The following is a 23,575-nucleotide window of genomic DNA, read 5'->3' on the forward strand; positions in this document are numbered from 1 at the left end:
TCTATAGTCAGCCGGCTTCCGGAGATGGTAATCATAGGACCAGTACAGGGGGAATTTTCCTTCCCCGCCCTCTAGCAGGAACCACGGATTCGTGCCAACCTCAGCTTCTTTCCCCCGCGACCTCGGATGCTGGTCCACCCTTTGAATTCAGCGGGCTCATATCCGGTACGAGGGGTGTATATGTTAAAGAAATACAAAAAAAAAGGGGACGGTGCACGGTACAGACAAGGAGGTGCACAGTTGCTTAAAGGCAATGATATAGGCCCAGCCATTGGGATGAATTTGTGTGGGAGCGACACGAAGATGATTCAGCAGTTGTATTTTGAAAGAGGAGAAAGGAAAGCGAATTCCAATCTTGGTTATTAAATCACGATAACAAAAGAAAAAATGAGGTTCTTGGGGGTTCCGGCCTGAGCAGACGGGTTCATCTTCGGCAGGGCAGAAGCTATTGAATCCCACCGGGTTGCCTATAGGAAGCCCAGATATCTCCTCAGTTGTCATTTCTGACCGGAAGCTAAGCACTTCCTCGGTCACCTAGGGAAATTGCTTGCGAAGAGTCGTACTAACAGAGGCAGAGCCTTGTTCAGCAAGGCTGACGTCGGCTTTTTGGCCTTGGTTTAACGAGGTCACCTCAGTGTTAAACTCTGCAAAAGGGGACTCCATAAGAACCTAGAACAACAAAAGGGGAAGATTAAAAGCAGAAACAGTACGTAACAAAGAGTGTACGCACCTGAGCTAAATAAACTATTAAGAGAAGAGCTGGACGAATCATCAGAAGAAGATAAAGAAGCAGGGTTAAATGAGCCGAGATAGTGGGTACAACTTCCTAATACCAAGTCGGCCATAAAGTCGCTCCCCTTCTCAATGAATTGGGCGCTAAGGTAAACACAGTTGAAACAGGGGTCCGGGTTCCTAACATCCCGGTTAACAGTTTCGACCGGAGGCAAAACTCGGACTCGGGTAAGGTTAGGAGCCGAGGTAGCAGCTGCATGGGATGGATCCGAGCTTCTACCTAAGTTTTGGCTGGGACGTTGGGATGCAACACCTAGAATGCGGCCAGAACGTTGGCGGCGTCCTCGGATAGGAGGGCGAGATGAAGAACCTCCCCCACTTCTACCCCCGCGGTAACCCCTATGTAGGGCGGCTTGCGTCTCCTCCTTTGTCCTAAATGCTTTTTCATATATTTTTTTATCATCAGGCAAGCATTTATATTTCTTCTGCAATGTCAAAAGTGGATAAAATTTTAGTATGGTTAATATGAAACATGTCAAAAATGTATAAATTAAAATATAAAGAGTAGATACTATAATGTAATTTAGGGTCAATTTACCATGAATTCCTTATACCAATGTTTTATAACTTCGGGGGCACACTCCTATAAGTTGGCCATGCGCCATCATAATTCCGTTTTATGATTTCAGTTATATTGCGAATGACATGGTTGGAATGAAACCTAAAACAATTTGTGATACATAAGTCATTATGTCATTATTCGATTATAAACATAAAACATACCATAGTAGTTTTAACGTTATCAATAATATATACAATGTGTCAATAAGAAGAAAACTTACGTCCCTCCATCCGGAGTGGGATGAACCCATACTTGACCATCTGCGGGATCTTTCTTCCCCCAATCTGGAATAAATCCTTCAGGTACTGGACCTGATGTTGGATCTAAGTCCTTCTGCTAAATCAAGTAGTTAAGTTATTTGGTAAATTGCCCAATATATTAAATAAACAAGGAAGTGCAAACAAATAAAATTAGATAACGTATCAAGTGAGGCCACTTATACTTGGTAAGATGACAAACCTCATTGGCTTCTTCAGGAGAAACTACATTATGCTGCTGGGGGGGTAACTGCTAATCAAGTAGTTAAAATAATTGGTAATTTGCACAATATATAATCCAAACAATGAATTGCATACAAATAAAATTACATAATAGATCACGTGAAAAGATTTATACTTAGTAAGATCACAAACTTCATTATCTTCTTGAAGAGAAGCTACGTTTGTCTCTGGGGTATGAAATCCTATCGAAGGTACTGGTTGTCCAATAGGCGACGGCGTCGCTTCTTGCGAAGAAGATGATGGACTGTCTTGTCTTCTACCTTGGACAGACAATCTACCAAAACAATTTGCAGAACCACGACCCGTGGATCCATAAAGGGAAAATCCCCTCTGACCCACCCGTCCACGTATCGGGTCAGGAGATGCCATCTAATTCGAAATAAATCACAATAATGTATTTAGATTATTTATTGGATGTCATAAAACAAAGAAACATTGTGAGTGAGTAAGTAAAATATAGGATATTGAGAAAAGAAAAGGTATACAATAATTACGCCAAAAAGACTAATATATCAAAACAAAGTTAAATACATTAACTTCATGCATCACATCAAAACCTACAACAATATCATCAACTAGTACATGTTCTATGAAAGAAAATAACAAATTGCCTAGTGGAAACCATATGTCTTGTGCTATAGCAGCAACCAAAATACTATGATTATATTATATATTCTCCTCATCAGTTTCATAATCGTCAAGTTCCGGCTTGGACGATGATAATATTTCTTGTTCATCTTCCTCCGTTTCATCATTATCTACCAAATGTATCGGGATTGTCTCCAATTCATTCATAGTGTCAACAAGATTTTGATGTATGTCATCATCGGCGATGTGAACATGGACATCCACAATGGCATCTTCTTGGTAAGGTTCATCAATGCTCTGAGTTTCTTTAACCCTTGTCACCGGGATAATGTTCCGTGCTTTGGTCTTGATAACCCCTATCCATTCTTGTTGACGACCAGGATAAGTTGTGTAATAAACTTGTTCGGCTTGTTGAGCAAATATAAATGGGTCATATCTGTTATATTTTCTGGACTTGTTCACTTCAACATTGCCATACCGATCTTTACGTGTGCCTTGAGGGCTAGGATCAATCCATTCACATTTAAAAAGAAGTAAATTTGTGTGGCCCTGCCCAAGGTAGTCCAGCTGAATAATATCTATTAACACCCGATAGTAATCAACTTCTAAACTTTCCAACTGGGATCCTCGAACACAAACTCCATAATTTGTTGTAGCCATCCCTTGATTTGATGATTTCGTGGCAAACTTGTAGCCATTTATTATATACTTTGGATAACGGGTGACCATCTGGCTTGGCCCCCAAGCTAAACTCCACACAACATCTTGAAGAGCATTGCAATTGAGTTTAATCTACATTGAGTATTAAAACACAACTTAATATTGGGTGGCAACACAAAATACATTTATCTCGTAGGTTTTGAATGTATACCTTTCTAGAAAACCAGTCTGGAAACTATGTAGTTGTTTTATGGTCAAGCTGTGTATCTGTTATCAGAGGGCTTTGCTGTCGTTCTAAGTTGTAGAACATCCTGGCATGAAAATCAACATCGTCAATGAAACCCTGACTATAAGTTTTGTAATTATGGACAGTGCATTATATTATATACTTACTCTAAGTATGGAACAACTTCACTGCAGTTTAGAAGAGTATATAATATCGATGTCTTCCTATCAATGGAGTTAAGAGTTGTTTGTGATTTCCTTCCGATGGAGCGTCCAGGATAGTTGAAAATTGATTTTTGTATGCAGGAACCTTCAGTAGTGCCCCAACCATGATCATTTCGAGGGACTCGTGTCCTTCTCGTCAGGAACTCTGGTGGATAATAATAAGATGCAAATGTAGACATCTCCTCAACCAGATACTTCTCAGCAATCGAGCCTTCAACATGATTTGTATTCCCAATCTTTTGCTTTGTGGTCCGAATAAATCTGAATTTCATGCATGTTATAATTAATTTTATAAGCATTATGTAACTATAAATCTGTATGTACATGGCATTTACCTTTCAAATGGATACATCCATCGATACTGAACCGGACCACCTACTCTTGCTTCGTATGCCAGATGTATGGGCAAGTGCTCCATTGAGTCAAAGAAACTAGGTGGGAAAAACATCTCCAACTTGCATAGCATTATTGGGACACTCACCTCCATCTCTTGCAATCTGGTAACACTCAATTCAGATGCACATATGTCTCGAAAATATACACCTAACTCAATAAGTGCATTCCAAATATGCTTGGGTAAGGCCTTGAAGGCCCATGGTAGCAATCTCTGGAAGAAAACATGGCAATCGTGACTCTTCATGCCAAACAATTTAGCCTCTCTCATATCAACACATCTAGACATCTTTGAAGCATATCCATCTGGGAATACGTGCCTGTAGCGCTTCACCACCAATGCCCACGAAAGTTTGTATCTTTAGCATAAGAGTTAACAGGAACTTCTTTCTGGCCTTGCTTTTCTTCTGGGCACGCATCTTTTTCTTTTTATTCTAGTTCTTTACGTTTTTTGCTTAAACCTTTGTTTTCTTATCGAATCTGAAGTGGTTCTCGTGGATAGTGTTGAGGTATTTTATAAATATTTAAAGGGGAAAAGGAGTATCAAGTAACATGATTGGTTTTCGCACCATCATTTTTTATTTTTTGTTTTTATTACATGTATGGGACCCACATGTATTTTTGTTTGAGTAAGAAAATTTGTTTAAATTATGTTACATAAAGGTAGCTTTACCCATATTTAAATGTTATAAAAGTTATGAGAATTTTACATTTCAATCACTTAACCGTGTCATACACGATTAAAATCACATGTCGAAGTAGTCAACATGTATCGAACGAAAGTTGAAACAAGTCAGTATCCGACACGTAATTTTTTTTAAAAATACCGTGTCGGTGCTTTCTTGTTCATAGCCACTGGGGTTAGAATACTTGGTTAAAGTATATTTCATGACTTTTTAGAAAAGTGCATGTCACAATGTCATCATAGATACGGGCATAGTTAGACTATCACTACAAAATACGCAGCATTTAGCCACGACGGCTTAGCTACGTTCATTAAGCCAACGCACGTTTCTTTCAATTTTTCTAAACCCTCCTCGCAAAATGAAGGACCCGAACTGATTTTTCAAATTAACAAGAGGAAGTACATTTTCCCTGACGCATTTTTTTTGTCTTTGACACTTTTATTTTTTATTACTTTCTCAAACTCTTCATCCATTTCCCAATATATTCGTCTAGGGCTCAGTGTCACATACAATTTGCCTTCCATCACTTCATATAAACCCTAATTCCCCTCAATTTTCCCCTATACGCGTTCTGCTTCTTAATTCCCTTTCAGTAACCAATTCACCTCACATAAAGTAAATACGTAGCCACCACGATTGTTGCGTCCTCCGGCCACCGCTACATCGGCTTCCCACTGCCATAGCTTCCTCTGTTTTGCAATGCTTGAAATCAGGACCTTCGCCTCTTCGAGGCACTGAAGCGGTTGAACCGCGTCAACGTGTCATCAAGACCTCAGTGCTGTAGGATTGTAAAGCTACGCCAACACACTGATGAGTCGAACTTGTAAGCATATCCTATTGTTTGTGTTCGACATTTTCTACACACCTTGAGATTTTAGTCACTGGGATGCTAAATTAGTATGGAAATGTAAAATCGAGTTATAATTTCTTTGTAAATTATTATTAGTTTTTATGTGCTGAGCATAAAACCAACGTTGTGAGAGAGATTATGATTATGCTCTTATTTTCTTATTCTAGTCAGCGGTAGTGGGAGAGGGAGGTATCCTTCAGGAAGAGGTGGTTTCCGAAGCGAGAGCTTCAGAGGACGTGGGAAGTTCGGTGGTGGACGGAGTTATGGAAGAAATGAATTCAGAAACCAAGGAGAGTTTTTATATGTGATTTATTTATTTTTGGTTGCAGTGACCGGAGCTTCTTGTGGTTATGCTTTTGTTGAATATGAAACTAAAAGGGAGATGCGACGAGCGTATATGGTACTGGTACATGTTAAAATTTTGTCTAATTTTTAGCTTAATAAAACGAAGCTTTATGACATGACAAAAACTAAAAACCTATCAAACCTTATTATCTATATATACAGGGAGCTTATCTAGTAAGAGTGTGAGAAGAGCTAATCTTTGCCATTAAATCTCATAGGGATGGTCAAAATTAGCTCTTCTCATGCTCTCACTTGATATGCTTCGCACGCGCTTGTGTATAATTATTCAGCCATGTTGTAATAGTAGCTAAATTTTGACAGCCTTGACCCCATAAAAATAAAAATAAATAAAAAAACAGTTGATTTTACAACCACAGTTAGAGTAGCTGATGAAATCATCCGGACTCCAGTTGGCTTGTAATATGGCTTTTTATGAAATTTTTAATGGTACTGATATGTTCTGAATTTTTCTTATTTGCAGGATGCTTATCATTCTTTTATTGATGATTAAATAGCAGAGAGATGAGTATATAGATTGGAATGCATAACTGAGAACTTTGATATATAGATTTCAGCTGAGAATATAATTAATTTTATGATAATTTTAAGAAACCCATAAACCAGAAATCAAAATTATGCACAGTAACTATTTTTATGTACTTGAAGGCTTCTTCACATGTTTTTTTTGCATTTTGTCTTTTAACTAATTATATTTATATTTATTTTCTATTGCTTACAAATTTATTATTTGATGATTTACTTTTGAATAGGTGGGCTGGAGGTTTATGCTTCTCCTCTTAACATAATTAATGCTTTTAAGGTTTGTTCATATTTTATCTAAAAAATAAAAGGTAGTAATTTCTTGACATTGAAAAGTTATGTGACATTTTAATATATCTTATTTAATTTTTTTTTATACAGGTATGATTTGGTGATAAACCCTTTTAAAAGGATAGGATGCATGCAACAATTCTTGGAAGATAGATTTAAAAAATGTGTTGGTTGAACAATGAAGTTAATATTTTGTATAGATGTCTTGTGACAATCACAAACTTATAGTTTTAGCTTTATTTGACAATTATTTCTCTTAAATGATGTAAGTGGAAAACTTGATTAGCTCCTTTTCTTGGTAAAGGAAACTCCTTCCGCTTATATGAAATGGAAAAAAAAAATATGAATTTTGAAAAATTGTGTAAAAAACATGATTTACTCATATGAATAGAAAAAAAAATATGTATTGTGTTAAATTGTGTACTCCACTTTATTTGATTATCTCCCTTAATTTTTGTTTTTGGTTCTTGTATCAAATGCAATTTTTATTATTTGCTTTTTATATGATTGGGAAAATTTTTAAAATTTTTAATTTTTTTTAAAAAATTTCCTTATAATTAGCCACGGTTCTATCAGTGGCAAAATAAAATTTTTGATCATTGGGATTCAAATCGTTTAGCCACGAATATAACGTGGCTAATGTAACATAAACCGTGGCTAACTCAATGTTACCACACTCATTTAGCCCGTGCTTAAATGCAACAAATACCGTGGTTAAAATAATGCAACGTCCGTTTTAGCCATTATTTTTGAAACAGTGGACAACTCATTTAGCCACTGTTTTTATTAGATTTTGCCTCGATTTTTTCCGTGGCTAAAGAGAAATTTTGTTGTAGTGTATAAATTTTTTGCATTTTGAGTTAAATATTTAATAAAAGAATAAAATAAAGTAGTAATAAAAATTTATATAAGATAAAACATATAAAATAAAGTAATATAAATTCACTTCGTAACATATGCGACTAAATACTTATGGATTAGCCTGTTGACTTAGCTATTTTTTTTATTTTGACTTAGATATGCGATAAAACACTTCGTATCATATGCGATGAAATTTATATAAGCTCTAAAATTAATAAAAATTATGATAAAGAGTATATAAAAATTAAGTCTGTTTCTTATTTAGGAAATTTTAGATTAACACAAATATCGTTTAAAATGTAAAAAATAAAAATTCTTAAAATATCAAATACATTTAAATGTTTGTCCTTTTAAAGGATGATCATTTTAGTTAAAATTAGTGTTTTTGTTTAAAATTTAAATTAAAAAAATTCTCATTTTCTCCTCCCATGATTTCAATTGTGTATTTCTTTCTCTCACTTAAAATGAAAAAAATTTATTTCCTTGAAAAAGACAAAAACTAATCTCTCATATCAATTTTTAAATACTTTATTTATAAATATGTTAACTTTTTATTTATCAAATATTTTTTAATTTAAATAAATATTGCTAGAAAATTTTTATAATACTAACATATTTTAACTAATGGCGGAGCCACGTTAGAGCTGGATGGTGCTTTGATCTTAACTTATTTTCAAATATTAACCACGTTTTAACGTCACTAAATCACTCTATCTATTCTGTATCGGTTAGGCGGTCAGCTCTGCCACTAATTTTAAAAGCTTGACCAGCGGTGAAAAAAAATGATGATATGGGTAGAATGTGCATTTCTTAAAGAGGAGGGATATTTTTACTACTAATATTTTTCATTACTAATTTATTACTCATCTAATCATCATTGGATTAACATTCTCTCTTTCAGTTGTAAGAATATCCCTCCCCTTTCTTAAAACAAGCCAGAAGCCGGAAACTTTTCTGGGATGTTTTTCATAAAAAATGACTTCAATAATTTTTCTTCATTAAAAATAAGATTTTTTTATAATAGTTTTTATGAAAATATATGGTTTGACTTCTCTTTCAAAAAAAAGAGAAGTTTTTTTAAAATATAAGTTAAACAGTATTAAATAATTCATGATGCTTTATCTATTAATGAATTGATTTGAAAATTTCATATTATAGTTATATATTTTATTATAATTTTATTCCCTAACTATATCAAGGTGATACCAAGGGTCTTAACATAAAGGTAATATAGATGATTTGTTTAGTAGTTAAAAATATTAAATTATCATAATCTTAAATGTGTTAAGGAATTATTTAAATAATTATATATTGTGACATTTTCTTAGAGTCAGGAAATATCTCTTTAAGAAATATTATTTAATTGTTACAAATATTAACAACTTGAAGATGATCACATTAATTGCATGTGTTTCCTATATTAACAAGTCAGAAGTTACCTGTGAATTTTTCATAAAATAATTACTTTAATATTTTTTGTCTTTATAAAAAAAAGGAGCTTTATTTTAAGAGTTTTTATGAAATATTTTTTCTTGGCTTTTTATTTTATTATTTTAGTATTTTATTATTTTATTTTCATAAAAAAAATCTCATTAAAAGTTTTTTTAAGGATTTTTTTTAATAACTATTTTCTAAAATGATCAGTTAATATGCGGTGATTTGGATGAATATTTTCTCCGAAGTCATTAGTTGTTATTTAAGGGGCGTTTGGTTGAGGAGAAATTTTTTGAAAACTAAAAAAATATAATTACTAGGGAAGTGGTTGGAAAGTAAATTTAGTAGAAAAATATAAAAAAAATTATTTGGTTGGAACAAAATTTACCGAAAAAATTAGGTAAAATTTATAAAGTGTATGTTTGGTTTGAAGTAAAATATTGATGGTAAAATAAGTTACAATTGCTCAAATAACCCTTATTTTAAAAAAAAAATTTGAATCACACGTGGTACCTTAAACCCTTTACCTAACGGAGGGTATGTTAGTCACCAAATTATTTCTTTTGGTGACATTTAGCTGGGGAACGCAAAATACAACATCAGAATTGGAAATATCTGGCCGTTTATATTAAGAACTTTAACATGCAAAATTGTTTGATGGGAGAATATTTTAGGTAGGCAAATGTTGAATGTGGACAACCAAACATAGTTAAACTACATTCACAATCTGCCAATACGCATCTATTTTATCATATATCCTCAACCAAACACAACTTTAAAGGTGTGTTTTGTAGTCAATATTTGAAGGGAAAAGGAAGAAAGCTGAAGATTTTGCTTTTGTCTTTTCTTTGTTTATGAGTTTTAAAAAATGGAGGAAGTGGAGAGTCATTATCTTTCTCACTGTTAAAATCATAGTTCCCCCAATTTAGAAATTTGAGAAGAAAAATATAATAAATTATTTATATGCTCTTAGCATCATCTCTCCTTGTAACGCTTTCGACAAATATAAAATAATTTTAGAAAAAGAAAATAATTTTTTAGATAAAAATATTTTTTAAATTTGAAAATTCCTTAAAAAAAAATTTAAAAAAATTTAAGTTTACTTTTATTTGTAAAATATAATAATTATATTAAATTTTGAAGAAAGAGTAAGATTATAAAAATATCTTAGTAGCTCTATATTTTTCTCTTTTATTATATATTTTTTTAACAGATCCGACTTAAACTGGTCAGGTCAACCCAAAATTTGGTAAATCATTCATCTGACAAGTTTGAATCAAATATAGGACTGACTATGTATCAGACTTGATAAAAATTGATTTGAATCGTATTTTAACAAAATTGGTGACCCGGGTCATCAAAACCAATGAGTCATGCTCTTTTATAAAAAAATTATAAATAATTAAAATTATTCCATCTTATCTTAAAAATTGTAGAGCTTCTTTCAAAATATCAGGTATGATAACATTGCTCCAACTCTCAAACACACCCATTAATAGAGTTCAAGATGAGGCAGTGTACATGCATAAGTAGAACACGCGTGACGTGACGTTTAGCTTCTGTGTGGCAAGGGCACCAACTGCAATGAAAACATAATTAAACCACCAAATAATAATCCATAATTTTTCAAATTGGTCCGTTATTTTTCCTCCTCTTTAGAGGTGTTTCGCTCGCCGCTTTTTAAAAGAATCCTATGCAAATGTAAGAAGGATTCTTGAAATGAGATGTTTGGTTTAGGGTGATTTAGTGAGAAAGTTATCCATCCAATTTGCATGAATTTTTAGATTTTGGAACGAAATGGTAGGTTTATTTACGGTTGAGAAAGCGTTTTGGGAGGTGAGTTTTTGTTAAAAAGCTGAGTAATCTCACTATTCACTCAAATTTTTCACTATATATTACCTCCCACCAAACATATATTTCTTAAAAGTTATCTAATTTCTCAGTAAAGTTTTTCCCTACCAAACTATTTTTTTTAACATTTTTCTATCTATCTCACTTTCTTACCATTTCTCTATCAATTATATTTTGCTAGTATTCAAAAAATTTCTCTTCAACCAAACGCTCCCTTAGATAATCTCAAAAACCAAGCTTTATAATTAAATATTAATTCTTCACAAAGGATTGGCTGTGGAGACTTATTTTCGTTGGATGGGGATCTCAGCAGCCGGCTGGGCATGACGTGCGGTGACTTAATGTTTGAACAAGTTGAGCTGGGTTTTTTTTTTTTAAATTAGAAATTATTTTTAAGCTAAAGTAAAAAAAATTTAAAAAAAAAATAAAAGCTATTTCATGATTATATAAAAAATTTAGATTAAAAATTATTTAAAAACATATATTTGAAGAAAAGCCTCTTTGTTATATTTATATGACTCTTTATCTCAAAAAAATATATAATTCAAGAAAAATCGATAAGAATTAAATAAAAAGTTTTTTTAAGAGATTTTGACTTTTAATTTTTTTCTTCAATAATTTTTTTTTTTTAAATTCTGCTTATAAAAAAAAAACCTAAAAAAAAGAAAAAGAAAATCCAAACAATCGTATAACGGTTGTCAAGCTATTCTTTTGCCACTTATTTAAGTTGGTGGATGCAAAGCGTTTCACACATATGTAAAATTTCTTTCTTTGATTTTGTGTTATTAAACGTCAAGCCATGGATGATAGGATCAGCACATTACCGGACACAGTTCTCTTCCACATTTTGTCTTTTCTGCCAATCGACGAAATTGTAGCCACAAGTGTTCTCTCCAAAAGGTAGAGCCCTCTATGGCTCTCTGTCCCCACTCTTAACTTTGATGATTTTCGCTATACTTGTGATTCGGACGAATTTGCGTACTATGAAGAGTTTGAGAGAGAAAGCAAAGCGAACTGTTCGGACTTTGTTCGGTTCGTGTATGCAGTTATTCTCTCACGAGATTTTCACCAACCCATTCAAACATTCCGTCTAAAGTTTCATAATTCTCATTATTGTGATCCTATTAATATCAACGTATGGATTAATGCTGCATCACGAAGCAGAATTGAGAACCTCGACCTTAGTTTGCGTCAGTTTGTTAGTCTTAAACCATCCTTCTATTCGCCATCTGCCATTTTCAAATGCAGAACCCTTGTGGTTCTCAAGTTGGAGGGATTAACAGCGAAACCTATCTCGTCTGTTTATTTTCCCTCACTTAAGATTCTGCATTTGAATTTTGTTCGTTTCTTAGAACATAGGTATCTCTCGGAGCTTCTTTCTGGGTGTCCAGTTCTTGATGATTTGGAAGCAGTTGATTTGTATTTTGATAACTGTCATGGACATGACAAAAAACTACATTCTAGAAGGTCCAAATAGGGCTAACAACTAAGAAGGAATTAAAAAAACATTTTTTAATCATGCTGATCCTACTACGGCAGCAATGGAACAATTGGACTCCCAATGACCCAAAAATCCACTCCTGTGAGGTAACTCATCTATAAATAAGGGGTTAAACTAATTAGGTAGACACTCTCTAAACCTTCTCCCTTAGCTTGTCACTACGCCTTCACTATGTCGTATACATTATTGTGCACAATGATCCGCTGATCTCTAAGGTACCTTCTCCCTAGGTACCTGAGGAAGAATAAAGAGATCCTATATTAATATACTAATCTCTGATTCGACATGACGATCTATCATATCCCAACAATAACTACTTTGCTGTGGCTGAGTTTAGAAGCTTACCCAAGTTGGTCAGAGCATATGTTCGTAAGTTTCATATTCTGCTGGAATCAGTTCAAAATGTAGGGTTTTTGCGCTTAAAGGTACTGAAAATGTGATTTACATCTTTCTATTTTTCATTTTCAAGGAAAATGGGATCTCTGATATTTTGATATTATCACTCTTGCAGATGAATGGTGTGGTAAATTACAAGGACACGAACCCTTGTGTCAAAAACTTTATTCCCGTGTTTCACAATTTAAACCATGTTGAAATCATCTGTTCTTGTTATACTACTAAGCATTGGCTTGATATAATAGAAGTGCTCCAGCATTGTCCCAAGTTTCAAATTCTCGCCCTTCATCAGGTTTGCTATGTTTAATTAGTTTTTTAAGGTTAAATTGTTTTTTCATCTTTTTGTCACATATTTTCATTAATTTTACTTATATGTCTGTTGTTGACAGGAATTTGTACACCGTCATGGACAGGAAGTTGATTGCTCATGCCCACTTTCTGTTCCTGAATCCATTTCATTGAATCTTAAAACTTGTTGTCTCACTAATTACAAAGGCTCGAAAGGTGAGGTTCGATTTGTAAGATATGTAATGCAAAATGCAAGGCTTTTACGGTCCATGACAATCTCTGTTGTCGAAGCTGTCAAACTAGAGGAAAAGCTTGAGATGATAACAAAATTATCTTTGTGCACAAGGCTCTCTGCAACATGTGAACTTGCATTCAAATGAATGAAAATGGATAGGATTTGAGTAATTGCACACAGAACTTTGCTTAATTTTTCAAATAACCGATCTGTTTCTTTGCCGACGATTATTGTAATTAACTTGAGTTGCAATGGTGCCTATTCTTTTTTTTTTGAATTAATTTATCGCTTCGCAACTAGTCCGGTTCAGGGTGGATTTCGGGATTAAGACATTAAATTCCTGGCAAAAACAATAGTGGAAAGGATTGAACACGTGATTTTACTCCTCACTACTCAGTACCAGCTTGAGCTCTCTTCATTTGGTGCAATGGTGCCCATTCTATTGCAATATTAGTTGAATTCTGATCTGATGCATAAACACACCATGCATAACCGATGATCCATCTTGTTTTATATTTTTATCTCCCAGATAGAAATATCACACAAATAGATTTTGCTCAAAAGGAATCATCCTTTATTATTTTTTGTAGCATTAATATCCTGATTATTATTTAAGTGTTTTAAAAAAATTATTTAGAAATTAATTTTTTTTAAAAGTTTTTTTTTTTATCATTTAATAAGGAAGGATTTTAACCATCATGCAGATCAATAAAACGTGCAATTAGCCTATGCTATCTTCTTAACAAGCATTTTTCTATTGTAACTTTGGGATCCAGAATATTTTATGAAATGGGTGAAAATAAAATATTAAAGTTATAAATATTATTAGGATTAAAAGAAAAATAATAATTATTATAAGTGTTTTTAAAGTTGAACTATAAAAATATATTATTATATATCTATAATAATAAACAATTAAAGTTTATACCCTCCCTGATCTGCCTCTGTAATCTGTATATGCTTGGATACGGAACAAGTGTGTTATGGAAAAATGTAAGGTAAGACGATTTTAACTGAAGTGTGGACGGTGTTAGTCTGTCCTCCACTTAATTTGCCGAAATCCAAGTCTTAATTTCAATCTTAGTGTGTGCTTTTTGGACTTTTAATTTTGTCTTTTTTTTTTCTTTTTTTTTTCTTTTTTTTATCCTGTGCCTTGTTGACTTTTTAACGTCTTAAATTTGCTCATTTTTCAAAAGATCCACTTGCTCCACCAAGAGATTCTCAGGCATGATTAGTTTTGTCAGGGTACAACTTATGGCCGTACATCTTAATAGCCCATGATAGATAACCTCTTAACAGATATAAGGAATTAATCTTATTTGATAAGATATTAAATTTAGGGGAAGGATATTGTGACAATCAAGTTGTGTTACTACTAAGTGATTATCAATCAATCTCACCGTTAGATCGATTATGTTGATTCAACGGTTATATTTATTTTCACCTTTGTATGGTTACAATTTCCCATATTTAATGCTAAAAGCATTAAATATAAAAAATCATAACTATACGTAAAAATAAATATAAAGTTTTAAATTTGAAACTGACAAAGGAAAAGAGTTTTTGATAAAAGGGTATTGGACCGTGGAAAAAAAAAGAGTCAAAGAGAGAATATATTTTCAATGAGCCACAAAGATAGAAACTGACAAAGGAGATGACTTTTCATATATCATTTTACACAAATTTGAAATCTTATCCCTTGCTATTCTTTATTATTATTATTTAAATTTAAATTGTTTTCAATTAAATTTAAATTTTTATTTTAACTCTTTTATTTTTTTTATTTGAATTAAGAGGTTAATTTTTTTATATAATTCATAAAATTAATTGTTAAATACATTATTAATAATTTCAGGTTTTTAATTAAATTTAATATTGATATATATATATATATATATATATGAGGGTTATATTTACAAACTTTTTGTTTACAAACTCTTACAAACTACACTATGTACTCCCGCGAGAACACTAGGTTACACTATATTCTCCCAGGAGTACATAGTGTAATTTACAAAAATTTGTAAAAAAAATTTGTAAACGGATCCTTCCCCTATATATATATATATTAATATTATTTTCTTTGATACATAGTAAACTCTTACGTTTTGTTTACGTTTCACGATTCAACTTTTCTGTTCACCCCTACCGTTTCTACGTGGACTCTACGTTTTAACAATATTGAACCTGTCCATGTCAGACAAGTGGCCCGATGTCTATTTTTTCTTACCTTTGCACCTAGTTCGCTGTATCCAGTGGCGAACTTCTAAATGGCTGCCACGTGTCCTAAACGTGCTTAGAACATATTGATATTTTGACCACTTAGTTCGCTACTGACAGTAGCAAAGTACGTGGCCGCCAAAAGGTGCCACGTCTGCAAACGAAGTTCCTTACCTGCTAGCTGCTGTAACGAACTTGTACATTTGGCACTTTGGAAAATTTTACTATTCGCGTGGCAACGGAGATAATTTTTTAAAAAAAATGTGGCAAAATGATCATTGTTCCACGAAGATCCATACATAAATGGTCCAATATCTAAACCCCTATATGCCAAGAGGTAATTCAATCTATTGTCAGTTTAAGGCCATAAAATGCAGACTCCCATCTGTTTTTTCTTATAGATATCACAAAAGGGAGCAAAAACTAAGTGATTAGCTACGTCCAATTGTACAGTAGATTTCTGCAATTAATCTTACCATTTTAGGATGATGCCAAACACTACACTGATGCAGTCAAAGGATGTAAGTTTTCTACATGAAAGAGATATTCTTCGAAACCCGGTCGAACTAAACATAAGAGGCAACCAATGGTGGCATTCTTCCTGCAATAAAATCCCAAAAAGGAAAAGTCCAATTTATGTGCACCCTAGCTTTAGACCATTATATGTTCAAATTCTCAAGCTAGATTTAGGATTTAAAGTAGAAAGGAAACCTACAAAAATAACCAGAGCCTTTTCCCAGAGCCGACCACATGGATCACATGACCCAATTGCGTTCTGTCAAAAATCAAATCTTGAGGCAATTTAGATCTAAATCCTTTGTAACAATTTGACTTAGACCCGTTTGGATGAGTTTTTTTTTTTTCAAAAATTACTTTTTTTCAAGAAAAAAAACACTTCTCATTTTTAATTTATTTGGATGTCTGCTTTTAAAAAAAGGAGAAGTCACAAAAAAAATCAAAAACTTACTTTTTTCAGAAACTAAAAATTTTAACTTCTAAAAAAAACAGAAGTCAAAAGCCAAATATTTTTTTCAAAATCTAAATATTTTTATAACAATATAAATAACTTTAACTTTTGTAAAAAGTACTTTTAAAATAAAGAAGTGATCAAAGTTACTTTTTCTAAAAGCTTAAACAAACGACCTCTTGGAGTCATTATTGGTAAACTTCTACATTAGATTATTGGGCTATCCTCCAACTGATAAACTCTTCCAAGTGGAGCTTGTATTAGTCTTCTCTTCAGAGTCCATCTAAACCATCCTGGTTGCTGTTCTACCATCTTTTCCTCAATAGTTGGCCCCTCCAAATTTCTCTCTAATACTACATTCATTCCTACTCGTCTTAAATTGTACGACCGACCATACAACAAAAGTAACATCCTCATCTCGGCAACATACAACTTATACTCTTGTTGGCCCATTATCGCCCCATACTCAGTGCCATAAAGCAGTCACATACGAGTTTGACTCATCAACTTCATCTCTAGAACATTGATATCAGATTAATCACCGAAAGAAACAAAACTCTCGTCGAAGTTGTTATTCTTTTAAGCATTTAGTCATTTCAAACTCGAGACAACATAGGAAGAGGGAATGAGGAATAATATTTTCTCCCAAGATTGTAAAAGAGAACAAACCTTATAACCTCTTCAGTAGATTTGAAGATACCCTAAACACCTAAAGAAAGAAGACAGCTTCTCACCATACAAAAATTGAAAAAGAAATGGGGGATTCTGCACACATCCCAAAAGCTAGCATTGGGAAAATATTTTTAGATTAAAACAGAAAGAATTGAAAAAAGCTTCCAATTTAAGTATCATTCTTTCATCCTTTCCAATATAATTTGCATCCCCACTAAGCACAGATCATTACAAAAGCTTCTATTTTATAAAGCTTTTGACTTTCTTTTATGTACATCAAAAAGAAAGTACTTTGTAATGATGTTATGGGTGTTGGGACCCTTAGAGTAGCTTGTTAGCTGCTCTGTTGTTCTTGTTTTCCAAAAAAAAAAAAATACGAAAAAACATACCTTTTAAGACATAAGGTTCAATGAATTACAATTTGACAGGTTTCAAAGTTCATTCGAAGTACAGATAATTGTCTGCGAATTTGGAGCTTTTCCTCTAAACCTAAGGAACTTGCAATATAGATTGTCATTGTCTCCAACACTCTTGCATTTAGCACAATATAGCGCACAAAATCCATCTCAGTTTTCAATCCTCGATACTCTTTAAAGCAGAATGTTTTGAGATGCAACAAAAGGCATTCAGGAACAATCAGTGGAAGGATCCATTTCGGCTCTTGTTCCTGTTCATATACTCGTGATTCCTGCAATAACAAGTACATATGCCCCTAAAATCCAAGTGAATAGCTGATAAAAAAAAAATTACCGTTCAAATCATCAAACCTTATAAATGACAAGAACTTCAAGCTTGTGGGAACGTTGAAGCAAGTTTGATAACAAATCCCAAGCATAGTTCCCAAATGAAATTTCCAATTGTACTAAATTGTCTAACACCGGAATTTCACTGGAAGTAGCATACTGCAGACACTGAATGAAGAAATCAAGGGAAACAAATAATCAAAGAAGGCAAAATAAAACAAGCAAAAAAAGGAAATGGTACTCCTTCCTAGAAATCATCAACTTCTGTTAGAAATAAAAAAAAAAAAATCACAAGTAACTAGAGGAAGGAAACCAATAGTTGGTATAGGGCTTCTTATATATGGATAGTGTACTATTCTGGCAACTGAACAAGTGTAACTTCTGCTTCCATGTCAGTCTCAAAGAAAAAGCAAGTTTAGCACTATTATTATTAATTTTTAATCTGAAAAATAGCACGGTAGCACCATTATTGATCAATGATTAGTTAATCCTTTTCATCACACCAAATAACTAAATGTTGTCATAATTGTCTCACGCGAAACCAATAGATTGATTTAAACTTAATAAACCTTAGTAATTTTGTATAACTTCTTAAAGTTGTAAGTAGCAGCAGCCATAGCAGCGTAAAGGAGGGGAGCAGCTCTTGGCAGCTCCTGAATTAGCAGACCACTTCACTTTGTGACGTGAAATGCCCCAATAGCAGGATATATCCGGATGATGGTAGAGGGATCCTGATTTCCTGTTTTAACCTCATTAAAACCACCTTCATACAATGGATAGGGCCAAATTAGGGACTCTTAGATCCCGGAACACCCACAACTAATTTAATGATCAGAATTCACTTTGACAGTGCACCAAATGTAGAAGCTTGCTCTGTTGAAACCAATTTTGGAGCTTGCTTGTAACTCTGTTATGCATCACTTCAACCCTTTGTTGACCTTGCTCTGATCTTCAACCCTTGAACCAGAATTACATTCAACCTTTTGCCTGTAGGTCCTTCTCCTTCTATTTATAAGGTGCAGTCCCTTACAGCTCTGTAAAACCGTTCTCTGTGTACTTGTCCTCCTTTTTGTGACCTTCTCTCTCTCTCTTGTTCATGGGTCACCTCAAGTCGTTGAGTATGTAATAAAATTACAAATAAAATCATAATAAATTAGTTAATCATCATGAATTTTTTTTCCTTGTAATTTATGTACTTTTGTTTTCTCTTCCATCTGTACCATATTCCTAAATTTTAATCTTACTATGGCATTAAGCTTTAAAACTAGAGTAGGATAATCAGTTACGTATTTTAAACAAACTGTTCAATTTTTTTATTGCAGCCGCTCTCTGCTGCAATGGCTACTCAGCAATCCACTATGTTGTTATATCGTTTTTGGGAGTGACTGCCGCACGCCAGTTCTAGAATTAACTACTTTGTAAAGTGACCACAGGTGCCACATTCCATCATTAAAATTTGTGTAACTTCCACATCATATCCAATACAAACACTGAATTCAATGTAATGCCATCTACTTTTTTCACCGTTAAGTACTTTGTAAATTCCATAACATACTCAAAACAAAATATCGAATTCAATGCAAGATCATGTTATTTTTTATTTTACTTTTTCCGGTGGATAGATAATGTTATTTTAGGCAAGAAACGACAACTCTAACTGCCGCCTATGACCATTCTCGGGAGTGGCTGCACATACTACAATTAACTACTCCATAATTTCCAAAAAACATCAAATTCAAATGCAACATCATGCTATTTCATCCAAGAAACAATATCTTTAATCAATAATGAATTGAATGTTTCAGATTTAACTAGAATGAAACCTAAGTAAGTTGAAGAACCAAATTGAAGCATACTCAAAGATTAAACACACACACACACATATTCACTTGTTTTCAAGGGAAGGGTGGAGAAGTCTTATACCTCAACGGTGGAGGACGAAAGTGAAAGACACCGAACATTAGAAAGTTCTTGGAAAACCTTGAGCATCGACCTCTGGCATGAATCCCTCCAAGAAAACCCAATTTTTGCACGAAACAAGCGTTTCAAATTCAGCTCGAATTTCCCTTTGAAGCAAACGCGTCCACCACAGATATCATTGAAGGTCGATTCGAGCACCAAGTCCTCAAGAACAGGGCACCCAGCGAGAAGCTTGAAGACATAATCGTGGGACCCAAACACAACCCTATCCCCAACATGCAAAACCCTAACCACAGGAAGACTCACCGAGAACGTTGCGAGCGCGTTGAGGAACACCCCATTGAGCTTCAACACCGAAACGGTGTCGCAATTGAAGAGCCGCCGCGGCAAAGTCACGTAACGCGTAAGCGAGATACTGAGCTCCAAGTCCTCCACGCCCCGCCGAATCACGTGGGTAACCCACGTGGCGATGTCGAGCTCCGAGCAGTTAGGTTGGGCCCCACAACGGAGGCGGAACCGCTTAATCTTCCCGGCATCGTGGAGAAGTAATACGGAGTAAACGAATTCAGCGAACCCGGTCTTGTTATGGGCTCTGGACTCGTACCTACGGCTTGAACCGGTCCACGATTCGCGCCGGTCCAATGGTGTCTCGTCGTCGAAGTCGAGGACTTCGACGGTGGCCCAGAGATTGCGCCACCTCTTAGACAGAATGCCGGTGTTGACGGATTGTTTGGTTGGCAGAAGGGAGAGGATTTGGGTGAGCAGGACGTCCGGGAGGTGGCTGATTCTGTCGTCGGCGGTGGCGGTGGGTGGCTCTAGCCTCTGGCGTTGCCACGGTGGTTCGGAGGTTTCGGCCATTGATTTGCGAGAAATGGTTTAAGTGTAAGAGCGAAGAGAATATAAATGAGACAAAGAGTGTCACCACCAGGGTGTAAATAGCTAGCATTTGGTCTACATATGCGAAATTACCTAAAATGTTTTTATGTCTAAATAAGTTCTGACCTAAACTTATTTGTTGTTAAACCTTGAGTAATTATCAAAATTAAAAAACATATATAAAATAAAGGGTTTATATTTGTCATTTTAAATGATATAAACTTATAAAGTTATGTCATTTTAAGACAGAAATAGAGACAAGGAATAAAAATCATTGGAGAGAAAGTGAGTGAATTTTTTTAATTTAAATTTTAAATAAAAATTATTATTTTGTGTTTATCTCTCTCTTAAAATGACATAATTTTATATCATTTAAAATGACAAACACTTTGTTCGAATCCCACCAACATCGTCTGGGAAGGGGCATAAGTACCGTAATCCTTGGACTCGCACCCGAACTCTGGATCAGTCTCATAGGCAGCTCAAAGAGTCGAATCCGTAGGGATACTGGAAGTTCTGATTCGCCTCAAAGAGATAATTAGGATCAGTTTCAAAAAAAATGACAAACATTTTTTTCATAAAATAATTATCAAAATTATTTTATTTTTAATAAAAAAATAATATAATATAAACTAACCTATAAGCTAATTTTTTTAGTAAAATTAAAAATACAACCTATTTTCTAAATATATTGTTTTTAAAATAAACTGTGTTAATTTATCAAATATATTAGGCCAAGATTTGTCTTAACATAAGTGGAGCAAGTTTTTACGTGGATCCACCCGTTTGAAAATTAACATGATCATGTCATGTGGAGAACTATAATCATTCAAAGGTGGATTAATGATAATAAAAAAAAAAAAAAGAGAAAATGTTAAAATAGATAGTTACGAAATCATAACCGTTGATTTACCTTTATATGGTTGTGATTTTTTCACATACCATATCATATTTTTTTTCCACGTGAGAAGATCCATTTTCAATTTTGTTATAAATGAAAATAAATTCTTTTATGTTTAAAAAAATAACATAATCATGTAAAAAGTTTACAATAATTTTAAGATGAATTAATAATAATTGTTTTGTAATTATTTATTTTAATATTTTTTCTATCTTTTTATTACCATTGATTCGTAATTATTTATTTTAATATTTTTTCTATCTTTTTATTACCATTGATTCGTATGGTTATAATTAAACATAATAAAATGTCATATTTTTTTCTTTCTTAATATGATAGGATCCGCTACCTTATAAATTGATTCATTTACTCCCCTCTAAGCGTGGCATGACAGTTGTCGTGATTGTGAGCATACTAAAGAACAATCCCTATCTCAAAAAAAAAAAAAAAATCCCGACTTTGTTATAAATATCCATTTAAAGGAGTATCCTAAAACTTTCCATTATCTTACGAATCTTAATCTTTAAGTAACTTAAAGTCCCTATTATGATTTTAAGTGCGCTAAACACTAGCGGATAAAACTATTATTTTAAAGAATGGAGGATGATTTTATGGGAAAAAGATTTATCATTTTACATAAGAAAATTTTTGCCTCCTACACTCACAATATATAAGTGGGTCCCATCTTGACGTTTTTGTCTTCTCATTTTTTTGTGAACTCCATTCATGTATTGTGAGTGTAGCATGAGAAAATTTTCTCATGTAAAATGAGAAACTTAATTCCCTGATTTTATACATGTATAAATTATGGTATTAGTTAGAAAATAAAATTATCTTCTACATAAATAAAAATATGCGGAATTCATTTTTTTTTCTCTCTCTTTTTTCACATGTTCTTACATGAATTCCATGCACTTTTATGTGAGTCTAAAAATTAATTTTATCTCCTATAATATAAAAAATATTAATCTCATAAATTATATTTTCAAATCAATGGATGTTGTTGTAGTGATTAAAAGTAATTATTTAAATTTAAAATTTGATTTTTGAAGAGGAAATATTAAATTTCTATTACACCCAAATCAAAATCGAGAAAACAATGAATATAACTTCAATATATATATATATATATATATATATATATATATATATATGTTCACTTTTTCTGCAGTAAGCCCAATACGACGTCATTTTGGGGGCAGAAATCATGATATTTTTATAATTTAATTTATTTCAGGGTTATTATAATCTTTATAATTATAATTTTTTAATATTTTATTCCCAAAACGACGTTATTTTGAGAGTAAATGCAAATAACTTATATGCAGAAAGTGCGGAAATATTTATATATATATAGGATTTAGTGAGTGTACACTGAATGGATATAAATTTTGGTCCAGTCCACTATATTCTCCCGGGAGAACACATTTATAGTAAATATTATAACTATATTAGATTACAAAAAAAAAATATTATATCTATATTCTCTCGCGAGAACACCATTATAATATTTAGTGCACTATGTTTTCCCGAAAAAACTTAGTGCACTGGACGGTTCTGTCACTGAATTTTTCATTTTTTTTCATATATATATATATATATATATATATATATATATATATATATATATGTTATGGACCAGAGAAAGGCCCACAGTAGCAAGAAGCCCAACCAACATCAGCCCAGAGGTAAGCTCTATAAATAGGACTAAAGACCACAGGTATGACTGATCTCTCGAACTCTATTTCATTCAAACACGACAGTGCACACACATGCCCCCTCTGGTTAAGGCCATCATAGAGTGTGTAGCGATCTGCTGTCCCCAAGATACCTAATTCATAGGTATCGAGAGAGAAAGCCCTAGATCCAATATCAAAGACCCGACCGTAGGTCGGACAGATCTGCTCAATGCAAAACATTGGCACCGTCTGTGGGAATTCGGACCATCTAGCCTACGGGCAGAGGTTCCAGCCCGGCTAAGAATGTCGTGGTATTCGAACCATCTATCCTACGGGCAGAGGTTCTAGCCCGGCAAAAAACGTTGCGATAGTTG

The 23,575-nt window shown here is 33.4% G+C and overlaps 2 protein-coding genes across 2 annotated transcripts; one reads left to right on the plus strand and one right to left on the minus strand.

Moving 5' to 3' along the window:
• The first annotated feature begins 11,602 nt into the window (after window positions 1-11,602).
• On the plus strand, window positions 11,603-13,368 carry LOC133292103 (putative FBD-associated F-box protein At5g56430). The gene is made up of 5 exons (XM_061490480.1): window positions 11,603-11,703; window positions 12,163-12,270; window positions 12,713-12,827; window positions 12,927-12,992; window positions 13,090-13,368. Exons 1-5 carry the CDS (start codon window positions 11,603-11,605, stop codon window positions 13,366-13,368), a joined length of 669 nt encoding a protein of 222 aa, XP_061346464.1.
• A 4,088-nt stretch (window positions 13,369-17,456) lies between these two features.
• On the minus strand, window positions 17,457-20,683 carry LOC133292050 (putative FBD-associated F-box protein At3g50710). The gene is made up of 3 exons (XM_061490433.1): window positions 19,749-20,683; window positions 17,850-17,993; window positions 17,457-17,770 (listed from the first exon to the last, which is right to left on the minus strand). The coding sequence occupies exons 1-3, from the start codon at window positions 20,601-20,603 to the stop codon at window positions 17,489-17,491; spliced, it is 1,281 nt and encodes a 426-aa protein (XP_061346417.1). The 5' UTR covers window positions 20,604-20,683; the 3' UTR covers window positions 17,457-17,488.
• Between the last annotated feature and the right edge of the window lie 2,892 nt (window positions 20,684-23,575).

Source organism: Gastrolobium bilobum, unplaced genomic scaffold (assembly GCF_033153095.1).
Source record: "Gastrolobium bilobum isolate Gb01-03AN ecotype WA unplaced genomic scaffold, APGP_CSIRO_Gbil_v1 utg62027, whole genome shotgun sequence".
Classification (NCBI taxonomy): Eukaryota; Viridiplantae; Streptophyta; class Magnoliopsida; order Fabales; family Fabaceae; genus Gastrolobium; species Gastrolobium bilobum.

Excerpts from the sequence above, each read along its gene's own strand:
- LOC133292050 (XM_061490433.1), bottom strand. The coding sequence starts at position 20,603 with ATGGCCGAAACCTCCGAACCACCGTGGCAACGCCAGAGGCTAGAGCCA. Across the intron at positions 17,994-19,748 it reads TTTCGTCCTCCACCGTTGAG|TGTCTGCAGTATGCTACTTC; the intron begins GTATAAGACTTC and ends TTCTTCATTCAG. Across the intron at positions 17,771-17,849 it reads AAGTTCTTGTCATTTATAAG|GAATCACGAGTATATGAACA; the intron begins GTTTGATGATTT and ends TTGTTATTGCAG.
- LOC133292103 (XM_061490480.1), top strand. The coding sequence starts at position 11,603 with ATGGATGATAGGATCAGCACATTACCGGACACAGTTCTCTTCCACATT. Across the intron at positions 11,704-12,162 it reads ACAAGTGTTCTCTCCAAAAG|GTATCTCTCGGAGCTTCTTT; the intron begins GTAGAGCCCTCT and ends CTTAGAACATAG. Across the intron at positions 12,828-12,926 it reads TCTTGCAGATGAATGGTGTG|CATTGGCTTGATATAATAGA; the intron begins GTAAATTACAAG and ends TATACTACTAAG.